The 20,789-nt window shown below is 36.7% G+C and overlaps 1 protein-coding gene across 4 annotated transcripts in view; it reads left to right on the top strand.

Annotated features, from left to right (window-relative positions):
• The window catches only part of LOC131253265 (importin subunit alpha-9), an 87,995-nt gene that overhangs the window by 30,260 nt on the left and 36,946 nt on the right, over positions 1-20,789 (top strand). For 3 of the 4 annotated variants that reach the window (XM_058254210.1, XM_058254213.1, XM_058254212.1), the window contains exons 6-8: positions 4,925-5,004; positions 8,293-8,443; positions 18,498-18,579. In XM_058254210.1, the coding sequence (XP_058110193.1) occupies positions 4,925-5,004; positions 8,293-8,443; positions 18,498-18,579 (313 nt within the window). Of the gene's footprint in view, positions 1-1,970; positions 2,051-4,924; positions 5,005-8,292; positions 8,444-18,497; positions 18,580-20,789 lie in introns of all 4 variants that reach the window. The other variant, XM_058254214.1, reaches the window with a different exon arrangement.

Raw genomic sequence — 20,789 nt, 5'->3', positions numbered from 1 at the left:
GGGCGCTTGGGCCTAGTTCAACCCGCATCAATGATATAATTGCATGTAATTAAATTTTTTCTTCATATTTATTAACCATTATTTTTCTCTTAAGAATGGCAGACAACACATGTATTGATCAGAAGATAGTTCCCATTGGGAAATAGCTATCGACATTGTACTCAATTAGTGATTACCAACATAAAATTGGATGGAAGAAATTAGTTGGAGCAATCTGAATCTGCCAACACGTATATCGGAGGTAAAAAGGAAAACTAGGGTACATAATAAGTAAAGATTGCCAGTTGCAGATCATCCATATATCAGTAGTTTGGAAAGTAGCAATCTGACACTGATTATCACTTTCCCAGTCATGGCTCCTGCATTCTTTGCAACCTAACATTAGTTGTGGATTGCTATTTTTGAAAATGAGGAAGAAATATAGGATGTGGTTGCCCAAACACATTCCCAGCACGATGACCCTTTCTATCAACTTCATCGTGAAATCTCCAATATGCAACAGGTGGAAATTTTTGCAGAAGAATATTATGCTCCAATGGGGAAAAATGGGATGTGTAGGAAGAGTTAATAGTTCCAAAAAAGGGGAAGCACTCAACCATTATCACCCACTTGCCTGTACTGTTGAATATGTGAAAAAGAAAGTAGAATAGTGTAGAATGTTTCAGATCTTAGCTGGACATCACCCTAACGTTGAGTTGGGGTGCAAGTTCTCGGAAGAGAAATTTTTTTCCTCATTAAAAAAAAAAATCTTTGCTAGATTCAATATACAATTAAATTTGAGGAGAGCTGGTTAGATGAGCTATGACAAATAGAAAAAGGTTCAGCTATTTATGAAAGGTTTTGCTGGTTAAAATTTTTAAGGCCATCTAATCCAAGTGGTTCTGGAAGAGGATCAAGTTGAGCATTGATGTCTTCTGCCAAAGGAGACAAGCTGAAATGTACTCATTGTGGAAAAATATGACAAATTAAGGATTAGTAGTGGGGTTGAAAACCTTGCATCCAAAGCTGAAGAATCTCTCTAACAACACAATTACAGTTGAGGGGGAGATTCTTCTCAATTTTGGAAACTCAACTTTGGACCTGTCATGGTACTGGATGACTGAATTAGCAGTGTTAGCCTTGTCTTGGGCAATTTGAGTTGTGGACTGACCAGTATGTGAGTGTTGCACAACACTAGTATTGCCACATGAACAGGGGATCACAGTGAAGGACTGCTTCTAGGTCTTATTATGGGAGGATAAACTTCCTGTGCAATGTATTTACATGTCCTTCAACCCGAGGGCTAGACATGGCAACTTTGTTACCTTCTAAAGTGACTTTGACACATGATGTGATTCTTGAGACTCAGGATGGCATACACGTGTGATCGGGTTACTTGAAGGGGAAACATATAGTCCCATGTCAGTTCAATAAAGAATCCACAAATGAAAATCTCTTGTATAGATTGTTACTGGTATTGGGAAGATCACTTTGATTGACAGGCCTAGGTAGTCATGTGCTCATGTAGCCTTTGGAGTAAAGTTATTTATTTATTGAAGTGGTTCTTACAAAAAGAAACATGTTTTTTTAATTTTGTGTGGGTTTAAGTAAATTGGTTTGATTTTGATAATGGCTTGTCAATATCTTCAAGTTGGGCCCATGTGTAGGGCGTGCACCTACTTCATGGCAGGGTAACAATAATGTAGAGGGTTGCAGGTGCATGGAGCGTTAAGGGATTGAGTTCATGTGAAAATACTTCTTATATTCAAGTGGTGGGTGATGGCCTACAAAAATCCTCCCTACCTCCCTCCCTCCCCGAAATTGAAATTCTTATTTTAATCTAGTATTATAATAATCATTGTAGTTCTTGGTTTATATATTCAATTAGATAGTTCTGTAGATCGATATTTTTCTGGAGGTTCTTTCCTAGGTTAATTTAAGAAAAACTTTATTTATTCATGTTAGTACATTTGACTGTTTCTTATTTGTAGGGACCTGATCCTAAAGCTGCAGCAGAACTCATTAAAATTGATGGGGTATTGGATGCGATTTTTCAGCATTTGAGAAAAGAGTAAGTGCAAGCTTACCACTTCTTAACAAATTGTTTGTGATGTTTAGGTTCTTTATTTTGTGATCTATTTTAAATATAGGAGATCAGTGCTCTTGTAACTCTGCCTTCCGATGATGCTTTATATACCATAAGTTGACATCGTAAAATGAAATGGATCTTGTTTACAGAAGGCAATTTGATCCTTTCCAAATGGAACTATGCACAAACACATTTCTTGTTAGATGATGTCATATTGAGAAATCTTTCATGTTTTCTGTTTTTAAGGATCTTTGTAAATATGCTCTCCAATTATGTCATATTTGCTGACTTTTTAGTCAAACTCAATTCAGATTGGTTGTTCTTTTCTTTCATATGGGCCTTAGGTTTTATGAATACAGATCTGAAATTTATGAGCCACCTCTTTAATTGTTTTGTGGTAGGCTAGAATCTTTCTTCATCTTGTATGTGTGAGCATTGTAGTTGTACCCCAATCAATGGATTGTTAGTTTATTACCCTTTGGGTATGTTTCTTTACAGCCCATTTAACATGTAAATGCTTTCCAAGGTAAAGTATTTCACTAGGAATCCATTTGTGTATGTAAATGCTTTACCATGTAAGTAGTTTACCACATTTGTGTTTTGGCATAAGTTTTATCGTATGCAAGTCCAATCACTTTATCCTAGGTATTCCACAACGGTAATGGTGGCCATAACAGCTATCACCATTGCATTACGATACAAGGCGTTCTTAATTATTTATTTTTTAAAAACTATTTCGGCCCCGTAACAGATTGTTACAAGGCTGCTACGGTTAGAGCTGTACACGAGTCGAACCGAGTCGAGCTTGGCACAGCTTGACTCGGCTCGGCCAGTAGCTGACCCCAGCTCGAACTCGATTCGGCTCGGTCCTCAAGCCTGACTGGCCAGCTCGACTCGGCTCGGCCAACAGCTTGGGCTAGTTCGAGACCGCCGTTGCATTACGATACCATGCGTACTTATTTATATATTTTTAAAAAAAATTTCAGCCCTGTAACAGATTGTTATAGGGCCGTTACGGTTAGAGTTGTACATGAGTCGAACTGAGTCGAGCTTGGCACAGCTCGACTCGGCTCGGCTCGGCCAGTGGCTGACCCCAGCTCGAACTTGACTCGGCTCAGTCCTCGAGCTTGACTGGCCAGCTCGACCCGGTTTGGTCAGCACACATGGAGTGCATCTTCAATTTCTCACAATATGCAAAAAAACTCCAAAATTTACGGTTTTAAATTGCACATTAACATGTTCTACTATGATTAACACATCATATGACCTCATTAAAACAGCAAAAGAATCATTAAAAATGATTTTTTGAATTTTCAAAAAAAGGGCCGAAATAAATGCGTAAATAGAAAAAATATAAAAAAAATATAATATGGCACCCCAAATCTGTAAAATGCATATTAACTTGTTCTACTATGATTAACACATCATATGGCATCATTAAAACAGCAAAAGAATCATTAAATTATGATTTTTCGAATTTTCAAAAAAGGGCCAAAATAAATGCGTAAATAGAAAAAATATAAAAATATATAAAATGGCACCCCAAATCTGTAAAATGCACATTAACATGTTCTACTATGATTAACACATCATATGATGTCATTAAAACAGCAAAAGAATCATTAAAAATGATTTTTCGAATTTTCAAAAAAGGGCCAAAATAAATGCGTAAATAGAAAAAAATATTAAAAAATATAAAATGGCACCCCAAATCTGTAAAATGCACATTAACATGTTCTACTATGATTAACACATCATATGATGTCATTAAAACAGCAAAAGAATCATTAAAAATGATTTTTCGAATTTTCAAAAAAGGGCCAAAATAAATGCGTAAATAGAAAAAAATATTAAAAAAATATAAAATGGCACCCCAAATCTGTAAAATGCACATTAACATGTTCTACTATGATTAACACATCAAATGGCATGATTAAAACAGCAAAACAACCATTAAAATTTGATTTTTCGAATTTTAAAAAAAGGGGCCAAAATTCATGCGTAAATAGAAAAAATATTAAAAAATTATTAAATGGCACCCCAAATCTGTAAAATGTACATTAACATGTTCTACTATGATTAACACATCATATGACATGATTAAAACAGCAAAACATATTAAAAAAAGTATAAATACCTATTTTTGACGAATTTCTGAAAAATGGCCCACCGAGCTTTGATTCAAAAAAATCTGTGATATAATGTGTTTTTATCTCAAATACCTAGCTAAGGTTGGTCGAAATTAGTAGTAGAAGGAGTGAAAAACAGTTTGGAAGCAAGAGGTTTCAAAAAAACAGCAAAAAATGAGCTAAAAATGAAAAAAAAAAAAAGTTACCGTTACGGGCCCGTAACGGGCCCGTATCGGCCGATACGTAACCGATTCGGCACACCCTGCTTTGGAGTAAAGTTATTTATTTATTGAAGTGGTTCTTACAAAAAGAAACATGTTTTTTTATTTTTGTGTGGGTTTAAGTAAATTGGTTTGATTTTGATAATGGCTTGTCAATATCTTCAAGTTGGGCCCATGTGTAGGGCGTGCACCTACTTCATGGCAGGGTAACAATAATGTAGAGGGTTGCAGGTGCATGGAGCGTTAAGGGATTGAGTTCATGTGAAAATACTTCTTATATTCAAGTGGTGGGTGATGGCCTACAAAAATCCTCCCTACCTCCCTCCCTCCCCGAAATTGAAATTCTTATTTTAATCTAGTATTATAATAATCATTGTAGTTCTTGGTTTATATATTCAATTAGATAGTTCTGTAGATCGATATTTTTCTGGAGGTTCTTTCCTAGGTTAATTTAAGAAAAACTTTATTTATTCATGTTAGTACATTTGACTGTTTCTTATTTGTAGGGACCTGATCCTAAAGCTGCAGCAGAACTCATTAAAATTGATGGGGTATTGGATGCGATTTTTCAGCATTTGAGAAAAGAGTAAGTGCAAGCTTACCACTTCTTAACAAATTGTTTGTGATGTTTAGGTTCTTTATTTTGTGATCTATTTTAAATATAGGAGATCAGTGCTCTTGTAACTCTGCCTTCCGATGATGCTTTATATACCATAAGTTGACATCGTAAAATGAAATGGATCTTGTTTACAGAAGGCAATTTGATCCTTTCCAAATGGAACTATGCACAAACACATTTCTTGTTAGATGACGTCATATTGAGAAATCTTTCATGTTTTCTGTTTTTAAGGATCTTTGTAAATATGCTCTCCAATTATGTCATATTTGCTGACTTTTTAGTCAAACTCAATTCAGATTGGTTGTTCTTTTCTTTCATATGGGCCTTAGGTTTTATGAATACAGATCTGAAATTTATGAGCCACCTCTTTAATTGTTTTGTGGTAGGCTAGAATCTTTCTTCATCTTGTATGTGTGAGCATTGTAGTTGTACCCCAATCAATGGATTGTTAGTTTATTACCCTTTGGGTATGTTTCTTTACAGCCCATTTAACATGTAAATGCTTTCCAAGGTAAAGTATTTCACTAGGAATCCATTTGTGTATGTAAATGCTTTACCATGTAAGTAGTTTACCACATTTGTGTTTTGGCATAAGTTCTATCGTATGCAAGTCCAATCACTTTATCCTAGGTATTCCACAACGGTAATGGTGGCCATAACAGCTATCACCATTGCATTACGATACAAGGCGTACTTAATTATTTATTTTTTAAAAACTATTTCGGCCCCGTAACAGATTGTTACAAGGCTGCTACGGTTAGAGCTGTACACGAGTCGAACCGAGTCGAGCTTGGCACAACTTGACTCGGCTCGGCCAGTAGCTGACCCCAGCTCGAACTCGATTCGGCTCGGTCCTCAAGCCTGACTGGCCAGCTCGACTCGGCTCGGCCAACAGCTTGGGCTAGTTCGAGACCGCCGTTGCATTACGATACCATGCGTACTTATTTATATATTTTTAAAAAAAATTTCAGCCCTGTAACAGATTGTTATAGGGCCGTTACGGTTAGAGTTGTACATGAGTCGAACTGAGTCGAGCTTGGCACAGCTCGACTCGGCTCGGCTCGGCCAGTGGCTGACCCCAGCTCGAACTTGACTCGGCTCAGTCCTCGAGCTTGACTGGCCAGCTCGACCCGGTTTGGTCAGCAGCTTGGGCCAGTTTGAGCCGAGTTCAAGCCTGTGCAGCATTTTCTCAAACACATGGAGTGCATCTTCAATTTCTCACAATATGCAAAACAGCAGCAACAATTTACAGGTATTTCATCAAACACAATAGGCAGCATCAAAATCAAAATTAAAGGGTAGTTTTATCATGTAAACCTTTTTTTTTTTTTTTTTTTTTGTAGTGATTTGTTTCATATCCATACCTTCCTTGCCACCAACCGATCCTGCGGAGAATGTATGCACCCGAAACAACACTTCGTTGAGTCATTTCATCAAACACTTCGTGAGCAACGTTAATATCAAAATAACCGAGTCACCGAATTGATTCGATTCGAGTTCGATTTGAGTTGAGGTTCGATCCGAGTCGATTCGAGCTCAGACAAGCTCGAACTTGGCTTGAACTTAGTTTCAAACCAAGTCGTATCGAGCTTTTTCGAGTCGAGTCGAGCTAGTTAATCGAGCTAACTCGGTTCATGTACAGCTCTTGTTATGGTTGTTATAGGACCGTTACAGGGCTCTTATGGTCAATTTATTTGTAACGGCCATTATGACCCTGGAACATGTAATGGCTAAGGTATCGTTACATAGCAACCATTACACTTGTTACGTAACCATTTTGGAATACCTTGACTTTACCACATTTTTCTATGTTTGTTTGCACTACTTCATGGTGTGAAAATTTATGTGTGTTCAAAGTATCATCTTCTAAGGCTTATCTCAACTAATTGAGGATGGGTATTTGTGTTCAAAGTACATGTCCAAGAAATGGATATATATCTGTTTGCACATGTTCCAAACACCATCACCCAAATCATGGAAAATGGGCCCCACCATCCACATCAACATACTTGGGGCCATGTTTATGGGTACATAGACATGTTTACACATGTTCCAAACATCACATGCATAAAAAATCATCATTTGGTCCATCGTTGTCCATCCAAATAATGGAAAATGGGCCCTGCCATGCTAGGAAAGTTTTTATCATTGGTTTGGACCATCCATCACGTGAGGCCCATCCTTGATGGATCATCCCTTTCAAATTACTTTCATTGGATGCTCCTAGGAGGAATAGGAGGCTTGTACATGATAGAATAATTCTACTCTTCTCAGCCTTTGGAGGAATGCCATATGGCTTCGTCCTAGCCATTGATATAAAGTACTGAAAGGTTCTTGGGCTTCTCATTTGCGAAGCACCTTGGACACTTGTAAGTTCTTGATATCTTAGCAATACAAGTCTCTTTCCTTCAACTCTCTTAACTTACTAAGTTATCTTGGCTAACACTTGAGTGGTAGGCTGACTCATGCACAAAAAAGGGTGTCAGTCAAGTGCCATGTGGTTTACGCTTTGGGGAGGCATTCCGGCCGTGACACGATGAATGAATTTGGCTGAAGGAATTTTAGACCCTAATGAAACTTTGGAGAAATGTGGCAGAACAAAGCTAGTTCATTAAATTAGGAGCTAATTTCCTAAATTTCCCCATTAGACTTTCATAACTAATAGTTTGTTCTTTGGTAAGAAACATTGCCTTTAAAATCCAATTAGGCCATATTCTTGAGCAAGAAAAATAGAATGCGGTTAGCAACCAAAATTTCTGGGCTTTTGCATCAGATTTTTATGTGTATGAACTTGTGGTTTGTGATAATCATTTACCTGATCATGATTTGCATCATGTATTCTAACAAGCCTTTTCAGGGCCTCTCTTCTACATCCGCGCAGGTCCATGGTTGGGATAGTTTTTGTGGAGCTCGTCTCCTGAAGATATTTTATATTCATATACTTTACTTTAGTACGTGGACTTCTCAAAAGCTAGCCACTATTTGCTTTCTCAAAGAAAAAGCGTCATAGTACAAAAATGTATGCCTTGGAAGGAATTCCAAGGGAATGTAGGGAGCCATGGTCTTGCTGCTGAGATGATTTAGGAATTGGATTAAACTAATTGAAATATCTGTTTCTTAAACTTCTCCAGAGATTCAGCATGAAGTTCTAAATACCTATGCCTTATTGCTGGTGCTATTTACTAATAGTAGTATGTACACTTTTTGAGGTTTCAAGTACTAGACAACGTTGATTGATATTAAAGTCAAATTCAGGGATGAGGAGTTGGCCACTGAAGTAGCATGGGTGGTTGTGTATCTTTCAGCTCTTTCAAACACTGCTATCGGAATGCTTGTAAAAAGTGGTCTTGTTGAATTACTTGCGGAGAGGCTAGCAGCATCAAACAGTTTACAATTGCTCATTCCGGTAACATTCATAATCATGTAACTGGAGTTGTTTTTGTATTGATTTTGTTATGAATCATGTGATTACATATGTATTCTTCAGATTCGTTAATATATATATGATTAGATCTTTATTTGCTGACCAGGCCACTGCTTTAGTACACTCCTTGTAGTGCCAGTTACTCTAACACCTGGCACTGGAACATGTGGATACTCCAATCAATCAAGATCAGGCAGTGTTTGCCTTTTCTTGCAAAAGTGAGACCTATTTGTTGATCCTAACATCCGAATATTGGCCTTTCTTTTTATAACTGTCTGTTTTCCAAGCCAGACATGGGATGCTTGTATAAGTGATTTTGAGAGCCATAGCCAACCATATGTGCAATCAGCTAAACCGATGGTTCAAATTGATTAGTGGACCTTTTTTTATTATAAGCAACATTAACTCTCTGTTTTGTCCTGCATCGAGTGGATGGAAAGGATAACTCTGATTGTACTAACTTTTGCATGTGACCCGTGAAGATTTTGGATGCACAAATGAATGGTCTATATTGTTTGATTAGATTGTTCACATGTCCAAATGCAAGGGTGTTGTAAGTTATAGAGCACCTGCGCACCTAATTACTTTTCCCAATGCTGAAGTACTACATTTATGCTATACTAAAGGACTCTGTGTGTGATATTTAAGTGTTTTTATTTATCAAATCTTTTATCATATTTGATTAAGTTTTAAATATATTATATAGTTTCTAATAATAGCATTATTACGTTCTGAACAGCAAGTCACAATGCCAGATTTCCACTAGTAGTCATGAGTGCTATTGGTATTGGCTTGTATGTGAAATTTTTTTAAGTATAAATCATGTCTATGATAGCCTTCAAAAAATGCATCTAAATAGATAACTAAATTATGTGTGCGGTTGAGCCACATGCAGCACAGATCCGATATCCTTATACACAGTGTGCTCATATTGTTTGTAGGATTCAAACAACATTGCATAAATGTCATTATGATCGTAATTTTCTTTGATGATCAAATCATACTTTCAATGTTTAATTTTTATCCTTAAATTTGAATGTTACTGGGTTCTCTTATAGGACCCTTCCATATGCTCTTTACATGTAACTATAGTAACTTGCTTTTGTTACCGAAGATGAAGATTGATTATTAGCAGCAGATTGTGGTTGAAAAAGATGATGATTACTCAAGTTGGCCAAATTATGCTTTCCTAGTCAGATAAAATGTAAACAACTAATAATTGTGTTTGCAGTTGAGCCATATGCATCACAGATCTCATGTCCAGTGTTCAAAGTATCGGTATCGCTACAAGTTTCGCTAGCCAGGGATACAGAAACAATATTGATATCGCCGATAATATCGCTGATAATCAGAAATGCGGAGAAACATTGGGAAAATGGTGAAATTTTCAACGAAACTTCAGGAGATGTTAAAATGTACATATTTGCATATTTAGAAATAAAAAAAAAAAAATTTGCAAAAATAATGCATACATAACAAATTTCCATTTAATGGGGTCTTAAAAGCATGTGTTGTTGTAAGAAATTAGTCCAACTATCCCATCCGGCCTATTTAATAATCCAACCTTCCAACCAAACATCCATTGATATTGCAAAATATCAACAATACTTGATATTTCACCAAGAAACACCAAGAAATCATCAATAATTAGGAAGGAAATGAAAGATTGTGGTCTCAATATTGCGCATGTTGCGATATTAATAATATCGAGATATTATCAATGACGAATTGAACATTATATACAACCATGTGCCCATGAAAAAAAAATGAAATAAAAATTTACTATTAAAATATCGTTAATACACTTATGATAGAAGCATTACCGAGAATTTATATAGTCGAAAATATTGGCGATACATTGGTGATATTGATGCATTGGCAATACAAGCGACACCTAGAATTTACATAGTTGAAAATATTGGTGATTACATTAGCGATACTGATATGTTGGCGATACTTAGCGATAGATTTCTAATACCTGGAATTTCTGATACTACCAGCATTATTGGTATCGCTACCAGTATTATCGGTATCGCTAAGCTGGAGATAAAGATAATATCGGGGATAATTCGAACGCTGCTCATGTCCATATTCCCAACGTGCCATATCTGAAATGTGTAACCTCTAGGAGTTTGTAGGTTCTGGATAACATTGCACAAATATCATCATGATCTTAATTTGCTTTCCTGACCAAATCATAATTCCAATGTTTTGTTTTCAAACTTAAATCACAATCTTTTATGTTGAATGTCTTTCTTGAATATTACGGGGTTCTGTTATAGGATGTACCCTTCCATATGCTTTTGACGTGTAACTTGCTTTCGTTCAAAAGATGAAGATTGATTGTTGGTAGAAGATTGTGGTTGAAGAAGATGATGATTACTCAAGTCGGTCGGCGAAATCATGCTTACCTAGTCTAACTTAGAAGTTTCTAAATCTTATTTTGAAGTATTCACATGTCAATCGTTTTGTGGCTCCTTGACTCTTCAATTCTTAAAGTTAGTATTTGTTTACTTTTGTTCATGCTTTGATCCTGCTCTTTAAATGATTTTAGTGACTTTATTCTAACATTTTCTTAGAAAAGGTGTATGTTTAAACACTAGATTTTTATATTTTTATATTTTAAGAATATATAGTTTTGGGAATTTACAAAAAGCCATGTAATTAATATGGAATTTACATTCCGGTACCTTCTTCAAAAAGGTTTTCAAACATCTACCTTATTGATTGATATAATTATGATTCCACCACCTTTCATCATCTTCCGTCACGACCACATGCGACCAAATGGGTGGGTTGCTCGGGTGGGCCTCACCATGATGTTTATGAAAAATTCACCCTGGCCACCAGATGTGTCACCCCATGTTAGGCCAAGGGCCCAAAAATCTTCTTCATCTGTGATTCAGGTGGACCACATGATTGGAAATAGTGTACAAGGGAGTGCTTCTCCTTAAAACTGTTTCTATTAATGTGGGCCACGTGAATTATAGATGGTTATGTTTTTTGGGCCATAGGCCTAAATCTTTGTGTGGAATCTAATGGTTGGAGTGGATTTCATATAATTATCATGGTGGGCCCTGTAAAATTCAAGGGTGGACATCCGTATCCCAACCGTTTCCTTTGGTGTGGCCCAACAAAATCACAGGTCAACCTGATTTTTTTAAATTTTTTTATTTTTTAATTATTTTTTGTGAATCTAGGCCAAATATGGAACTAAATATCTAATGGTTAGTGTGGATCTTACATAAACATCAGGGTGGGCCTTGTCTAAATCAAGAGTCCGCCTTCCATACAATTCCTTTTAAAAAATAATCTCTGTACAGTTGTAGAGGGACATGGGGGATGATTTTTTTGGCAGGTCCCACCTTGTTGTATATGCGAAATCCACTCCGACCATTTGATGTGTAATCCCATTTTGGGTCCAGAGCTAAAAAATCTGGCTGACCTGTAATTCAGGTAGGCCACCAAAGAAAACAATTCTAAAAGTGATGGGTCCCCTTGATTTTTACAGTGCCCACCATGATGATTATGTGAAATCCACTCCAACCATTAGATTCTACACCAAAATTTAGGCTTGGGCCCTAAATATCAGGCTCATCCACGATTCAGGTGGGCCATACCAAGAGAAACAGTTTGGAGAGCGATCATCGCCCTGCACACTGTTTCCAATCATGTGGTCCACCTGAATCATGGATGGGGGTTATTTTTGGGTCCTTGGCCTAACATAAGGTGATGCACTTGGTTGGGGTGGATTTCATATAAACATCATGTTGGGGCCCACCCAAGCAGCTAATCCATTTGCTCACACACCCACCCAATTGGCCGTTAAACAAATGTAACAGAAGGTAGTGGAATGATAATTATATCGATTAATGAGGCAGCATTTTGAAAACTATTTTGAAACAGGTACTGGGATGTAAATTCCATATTAATTAGGTAGTTTTTTGTAAAGTTCCCTATAGTTTTTAACAAAAGGGGAGGCAACTCATGGGCCCCAATGCTTCTCTCTCTACCTCTCCCTTTCTCCTTTCTTCTTTCTTTCTCTCTTTTTCTTTCCTTACGTGCCTCAAACCCTAACCACAGCCAAGATTAACCACTCCTAGCTAAATCCGACCAAATCTCCCTGATTCATCCCTAAATTCTTCCCAATTCCCTTGTTTATACTTTTGTATTGTTTGGTTTTTCTAATGAGCATACAAAGAGAATAAAAAAGTATGATGGCCTAAGATTAGATGAATATGGGAGATACCTGCCGTGCTAATTGAAGACTTCTAAAAAAATAATAATAATAATTTGATATAAAGCAACAGGGATTTATTGAAGAACTAGAAGTTAACTCTCTCTACTAGGGATGATACTAATTCTTGAACAACGTTGGCAAAGACCAACACCCTTCTAGAGGGTTGAAAATCTCGTCTCCCATCCTGATAATTTTCCCTGAAACCGCCGATTTGTTTTCTCACCTACCTCCTTCGGAAATGACATTTCCTTTCCCTCTTTTTTGTTGATGAAAGGTTTCAAATGTACATGCTGCTTTTTTGAACAAGAAATGCTTTTGATACTCTAGTAGTGTGGTGGATGATATGCATGCACTTAAAATATATATATTCTGAATAAGCAATTCAATTAAACCATGTAAATTATGTGTACTGGTTCAGATGTATCATTAACCAAACATTATGCTTATTTGATTATCTAACTATCAAATTGGTGGACATTTATTGGATGGTTAAAAATGAAAGTATCCAATGGTCTTATTCAACAATCAAGTGTCCATGAATCGATGGTTAGGATTGTTCGACCATCTGGTTTTTGGCCTGCAACTTAGAAACAGTGGGTCCCAAAATTTAGTCAGTTTAATTCAAGTTGATATATGCCCGGTGTACCATTTGTAATTGTCTGTGTATCAGGAGTCATGCGCTGCCACCAGAGTATCAACTCCCCTTTCTAAACATACTGGTGTAGCTGATGGAGGTAGGGGGTAGGGTCACTTTCACCAACTGAGAGCTACGTGGGGCCCATCATGTATTTTGTGTAAAATCCATTCTGCCTATCAGATGCACCCCTTAGGGCCTGTTTGGATCGTAAATCGTAAGTTGCTTAAGATAAGCTACTTATTCCACGAGTAGCTTATCTTAGTTTCTACTTATTCTGCCTATCAGCTTCTCCTCTCTTTCGTTTCTCCTTATGCCTCTCTTCAGCAACTAATGAAAAGTAGAAAAGTTAAAAAATTAACTGAAGTGATTATGTACTTTTAAGTAAAAAAATTACTTATAACTAATCATAAACCAAACATACTTATCTGAAATAAGTCACTATCTACTGCTGTAAGTAGAAAAAGTGACTTATTTGGTATCCAAACAGGCCCTTAGTGTTAGTCACTGAGGCAAAAAATCAGCCTGAACTACGGCCCAGGTGGACCACACCACAGGTTACAATGGGAGAAAATGCCTTTCATAGGTTTGTGTCCACATGTTGTCTAGATGACATCCAACCCGTTCGTTAATCCAGTGACCCTCATTGCAGTGAACAGACACTCCAAAAGTCAGCCTTATTCAAATCTCAGGCAGGCCTCACAACATGAAATTAAAAGCTTTTTGATGTGATTTTAAATATTCCACATGGTATGGCTTTGGTGACTTTTGGATCAGGCCAAATTTCAGGCCGTACAATGAACTTGTGAAACCTCACATTGAATTTCACACTCGAGAAAATATTATTTTGTCAACTCCTGAGAAATTGTTGTTGATAAACAAACATGGGAAATAGTATTTCCTTTCCCACGCTTTCTCGAAATAAGGTTCTCGGGAAATAATCTCTCATTTCCATGCTTTCCACAAATCCAAACAGGCCTGTAGATTATACAGATTTAAACAAATATGAGATGTGGGCTGAAAGATTGAGTTACAAAAATTTAAAGATAACTGCAATCAGGGAATAATAAATATAAATGGTATTAAACATTAGTTGAATGCAAAAGGTACACTAAAGGGGCTCGTGAAAATTTCAGTAAATAATGATTCTCTAATTCAAGTTGATACCAACAATATTATGAGTTTCCAGCAAAACTGAAATTTTGCGAAATCGTCTCTAAGGGATTAAATAAATGTATAATATATGAATGAAGTTTAAAGATTTCTCAAATATGAATAATCAATGACATTCACACGTGAAACTTTGAATCTCAATAGATCAGAGTGAAGGCTATACAGTTAAAAAATTTATTGAATGAATCTAAAGCTAGGATGAAAACTGGGGTAAAGAGAAATTGATACTATCGATATTAACAACAATAATGATTCTCTAACTCACTTCGATACTAACCATATTATGAGAGTAACAAAAGTGAACTTTAACAAATTGCAACATTATGAATATCCAGTTATATAAAACCTCGGCAAAGCATGTTGATTCATGGGTTTTAAATGAATTTTCAAATCATAAATTGAAACAGTCTATAAAAGTAAAATCATGCAAATAGATTGTGGAGATATTAAAGTCTATATGGGATGCAATTAATGTATAATACATGAATGTAGTTTAAAGATTACTCAATTCCACAGAAACAATACTTAATCAAATATATTCACATGTGAGACTTTGAATCTCAATGGATCAGAGGTGGGAATGTACATTTAAAAAAATTGCTTGAATGAAGCTGAAGCTAGGATGGAAATTGGGGTAAAAAAAGTAATTGGGTTCAAGTTTCTTTCTTTTTAAAGTTAATCTCAATTATTGGCATTCGAATTTAATACTTGAATTAAATTAAGATTTATAAATAGGCGATTAATATCAACAAAATGGATAAAAGAATCAACAATTAGGATTAGGTGTTCAGAACTTGTATTAGACTAGGAGTTTGGAACTTGGATTAAAGTAAGTTTTCAATTGATTATAATTAGGCTATTAAAATCAATGGCTTGGTTCCAAGTTGATGAGGACATGGACCACCTAATGCTGATAGATCGGGCTGATATACTTGCTAAGGAGTTTTGGGATAGATTAGAGTATCAAAAAGGGCCCAAATATCTTCCATTATTGGCCAAATCTGTAGACCCTCCAATGGACCACACATTGTGGCACTCATGCTACACTTTTGGATCCACGAAAGGGTATTTTGGTGGCATTTTCCATAAGTTACGATTTTGTTTTTGTTTTAAACAAATTTTAGTTTATTTTTGCTTGCCTACCTCTCACTTAACTAGATAGGGCTATTTTAATATTTTCCTTTAAAATAAGATTGTAGAGTTGCAATTATAACATCTAGCCCATAGCTTTATGCTTGATGTAAGGGCCAAATTAGTGCTATGGCCTCTCCTTTGTTTCCCTTCATATAAAAACTCAAAAAACAGAAAATGTCCAGCAGCTTTTGGGATTTTTTATTTTTTATTTTTTTCTTCTCTACTAGCCTTGGGCTGGAGTTTGTGCAATTGCATGTTTTCACATGTGGCGTGTATGATCTAAGCCATCAAAACTGGTGAGAGCTTTGATTATTCGCTGGTTATTGCAGTGTTTTTCTTTTCTTTTCATGTGGAAGAATCTCTATTTTTTGGATTGGGTGTGTTTGGTCATGATTTAGTCCTATAGTTTGATATAATTGTGTACAGTTAACAATTCTCATTTGTTAGCTACACCACAAGTCAATTTGATAGATTGAACTAGTTTTTTTTTTTTCTTATTTCTTTTTTGAGAGACAGATTGAACTTATAGTTCAATTCAATTTATTATGAATTAAGAATCAAGAACTCAACAATTAAATGTAAATTATTTTTAATACGAAATATGATTAAGAACCAATTGAACAAGTTTTGGACCTTGAATTAAAGCCTCAAATGTTTTTATTATGACTTGGGTGATAGTGTACAATCCTTCTAGTGGCAATAGGATAAGTAAGTAGATAAAAATTAAATGGAACAGAGATACAATACTTAGATTAAACCAATAAAAGATGAGTAGAAATTAACGAATAGATGGGTTAATAAGAAGCTTCCCTGGATTCATCGAATTGGGATTCTTTCCTTGCCATTTGTTAATCTGAAGGTAGCTCTGAAGAATTTCCTACGTGTTGGAAGTTGTGTTGGTTGCGAAATCCTGTGGAAAGAGCCAAAGACCCTTTGAGGATGCCATTGCATGTTGGGTTGCCCTGATGGTGATTGGTCGTATGAAAATAAAAGAAAATGCTAAGAAAAATAAACAAAAGAGAGATTTTGAGGGAACATCTTTTTTATGAGAATGCGAGCTTGATTAAATACAATAGAAAGATATGTGGACAGGTATGGGATTTTTGTTGCTTGAAGAAAATGCATTAGAAATTATATGAGATGATTTGGTGTAGATGATTCCTACGCTAGGGATGCTACTAGGTTTTTTTTTTTTTTTTAAAAAAGAAGAGCAATTTTAGAGCATAATTTGGGGGGAAATGGTAGGATAATAGAGATTTGGGAGGGATTTAGGATCTGTTTTAGGCAAATGGAGGATGTTGGGGTGGTTTCAGGTAGGGTTTTCTTGTGGGATTAGGGGATTTTGAGTAAGTAGGGTTTCAGGAAGGATTTGGAGAAGAATCGGTGGGGTTCAGTTGGATTTGGATAGATTTGGGTTAAACTTCGCTAGGATTAGGGTTTGGGGAAAGGTAGATAAGGAAGAAAAGGAGAGGGAGGAAGGGACGACAAAATTTTCTAAGAAAAGGTGTGCATGGGAACAGATAGAATCACTTAAATCTTTGTTGGGAAAACAATATCATTGATGTGTTTAAAAAAAAGGAAAAAAAGTGCTGACTGGCTCATCGGCGAATTATGCTTGTGAAAGGGGACCTTTCATCAATTTGTTTCTCTTCCTGACTTGAGTAGGTTGGCTATTTGTTTTGACAAAATGGGGCTGCCTTATATAGGGGCCTTGTGTTGGTAGTATTGTTTCCGTTGCTTGTTGCTGCGGGTGCTCCACAGATATCTCTAGTTTCTGTAATTTCTTAAGTCTTCCTGATTATTGGACTGATAGGGGACCTATTGGAGAATCTAGAAATGGAATCAATCATCAAAAGTGCTATGTATTCAGATTGATATGCTTAAACCTCTATGTCATTTTTGGTGCTTGATGGGATTTCCTAACCATGATTGTAACCAAACGCAAAGTGTGTTACTGTTGAAATTTGTAGCCTAGAAAGTCATGTTTGGTTGTAACCCTTAATTGTCATGACACTATGGTTTTACGCCATGTCTTGTAGTAGTAATAACAACAACAACAACAGCAGCAACAACAACAACAACAATAATATCACCCATTTCGTTGGCATGCTTATCAAATTCTAAACATGCAATTAAAAAAATTGATGGTTGTTTTCTACCAATTTGAACTGCCTAAAGAACCCTATGCGAAAACAGGAAACATTTGAAGATTGTCCTTTACTTTCCACAAAATTACATTGCATCCTGACTAAATCTTTGACCTTGCCTTGTTTTCTTCCTTCTTCCTTTCTTCTTTGTTCTTTTTTCTTTTTCCTTAACTTAGTCATCTCTTCTCCTTGTCCATTTCCCATATTGTAGTGTTTCTTTTTCCAAGCACTGGGCAAAACATCTTTCACAGGGACTTGTGAAATTGATATTCAATGGTGTGCCCCCCCACCACACACACACACACACACACACACACACACACATGCACGCACAAATAAATAATAATAAAGAAATAAAAATAAAACTATCCACATGCACAAAATATAGGTTCATTCTTCATAAACATCCACACAATTCTACCTCTTTTTATTATTCTTATAGTGACATCCTTGCTTCCCCATGTTTGCCATACTCATTTTGAACATTGAACCTTGACATTGAGTTCTCGTTTTATTTTTGTGGGCGTGGTTTGTGGGTGATCTTATTCAGGTACATGTGCATGTCTTATATTGATCATATTCACTTATGGAGCTAGTATTGCTTCTGATGTTTGGTTAGCGAAAACTGTACATTATCTTTTTATGTTTATTTCATGGACAACCTTTTGTAATTATTATTTCATTCTAATAAAGAAACTAATCTTACAGGTGTTGCGAAGTTTGGGTAATCTCATAGCTGGGGATAGTCACACAACTAATGTTGTTCTTGTTCCTGGACATGATTTTACAGGTAAGGAGAACATTGGCTTCTCTTCATAGAATGTGAAACATCTTTTGTAAGATAACTTTTTTTTTTTTTTTTTTTGTCATCATCATCAATGCCCCATCCCAACTAATTGGGTCAGTTACATGAATCCTATTATGCCATTTGAATCCTTCTGTATGAAAGACTAAATTTATTAAAATAATCAGGAGAAAATAGGGAAAGCAGAGGGTGGATGCGGGCTTGTGTGCGGGCATCATGTGTAAGTTAGACATTGAGAAGGTTTACGATCATGTCGACTGGAGCTTTCTGGACTACATGTTGGACGTGCTGGGATGTGGCAAAAAATGGAGAGGGTGGATGCGGGCTTGTGTGCAATTCACCTTTTTCTCTATTTTGATCAACGGGTCCCCAAATGGCTTTTTCAAAGTGACCAGGGGCTAAGGTTGGGAGATCATTTGTCTCCGTATCTTTTTGTGGTTGTTGGGGAAGCTCTAAGCAGGATGCTTAGCAAGGGTGAAGATAATGGTCTCATTACGGGGTTCAAAGTGGCTAACAATAGTCTTTCAATTACGCATCTCCAATATGCAGATGATACCCTTCTTTTTTGTGATGCAAACTTTACTTCGGTGGACAACCTTCGAAAAATTACGGTTTGCTTTGAGGCAGTTTCAGGTTTGAAATTTCGAAAATGTTAGGAATTCACATAAGTGGCTAGCCTTTTTGGATGTAGGATTGCTGAATTCTCGACAACATATTTAGGTCTCCCGTTGTGCATTGGTAAGCCTCCTATTCATCTCTGGGCCAAGGTTATTGAAAGAACACAGAGGAAGCTTGCAACTTGGCAGACTCAATATATATCCTATGGAGGTTGATTGACTTTGATCAAGATAGCATCTGCAAATATGCCGATATACTTTCTCTTGCTCTTCAAATGCCCCAAAGTAGTCTTGCATAGGTTGGAAAAGATGAGAAGAGATTTCTTTTGGAATGGCTCTATGGAGGGACGGAAGTTTTACCTCAAATGTGAGGAGGTGTGTAAACTTGCTGATTCAGAGGTGCGGGCATCAAAAGCTTGGAGCACATGAATACATCTCTTCTTGGAAAATGGATTTGGAGGGAAATCATTGCAAATATGGGACGGAACGTTGCGGGTGGTTCATTTGTCGATCCTCCTTATATAGAGCCTCATCCATTGGGAAGGAAATTGCAGTAACGGAGCACTTAGTGCAAAGAGGTGTGGCTTTCTCTCTTGGAAATGGGAGTCATATTAGATTCTGGGTGGATATTTGGTGTGGGGAGAGCTTTTCAAGAGCTTTTCCTAAGAGTGGCCCGCATTGCTACAGATCGATTCGTTTTAGTTGCAGATTGTCTTTATTTGTTAGGGTTCCTTCGTTCGGAATCCACCTTGCCGCATGAATTTGACAGACATGGAAACAGAAGAACTGGTTAGTTTGTTAGAGCTCCTACAAATTATCTCGTCTTTCCCGTAGGATTTGGATGCCATGGTCTGGAAGCTTCACTGATCGGGCAAGTTTTCCATTTCATCTCTTTACAATTTGAGTGCCTCAATTGCTACTCATTGTGACCCGCCTCATCCTTTCCACCACTAGTTTTATGGTGCCCCTCCTCGTGTTGTGGTTTTTGTTTGGCTAGTAGCGAGAAGTAGGATTCTTACCATCGACAACCTTCATAGAAGATCCCTCACCTTGCCGGATATATGTTTGATGTGTATGCAAGATGTGGAATCAATTGATCATCACTTCATTCATTGTCCGTATGCGAAGAAGATTTGGGGACTTTATTTTTGATTTGTTTCGCACTTCGTGGGTGATGCCAAATTCAGCGGAGGATCTTCTTTGGGCTTGGCACAGAGGAGGAAAGGGGGAAATCAGAAAAAGTGAGTTGGAGGCTCCATATTATGGCTCTCATGTGGGTTATTTGGGAGGCAAGGAATGCTCTTTGTTTTCGAAATGAATGTTTGTCGATCGAAGGGGCTATCAATAGTATCAAAGGCCTTGCCTCCGAGTGGGCAGCCTTGGTTTTCTCAACCTACGCCAGGTTTGGATTTTTTCATTTCTTTTCCTTGTATTCTTTATTGTCTTTCGGCGCGCTTTCAATAAAAAGTTATTGTTACTTCTCAGAAAAAAGGGGAAAGGAGACTATGGTAACGGATATGAGTTTCTATCGACAAGCAACCATATCATCACTTTATCAACAACAAGAATATTGGTCAC

Source organism: Magnolia sinica, chromosome 8 (assembly GCF_029962835.1).
Source record: "Magnolia sinica isolate HGM2019 chromosome 8, MsV1, whole genome shotgun sequence".
NCBI lineage: Eukaryota > Viridiplantae > Streptophyta > Magnoliopsida > Magnoliales > Magnoliaceae > Magnolia > Magnolia sinica.
The sequence above is the reverse complement of the archived record's forward strand: the minus strand, read 5'-3'. Positions and strand labels throughout refer to the sequence as shown.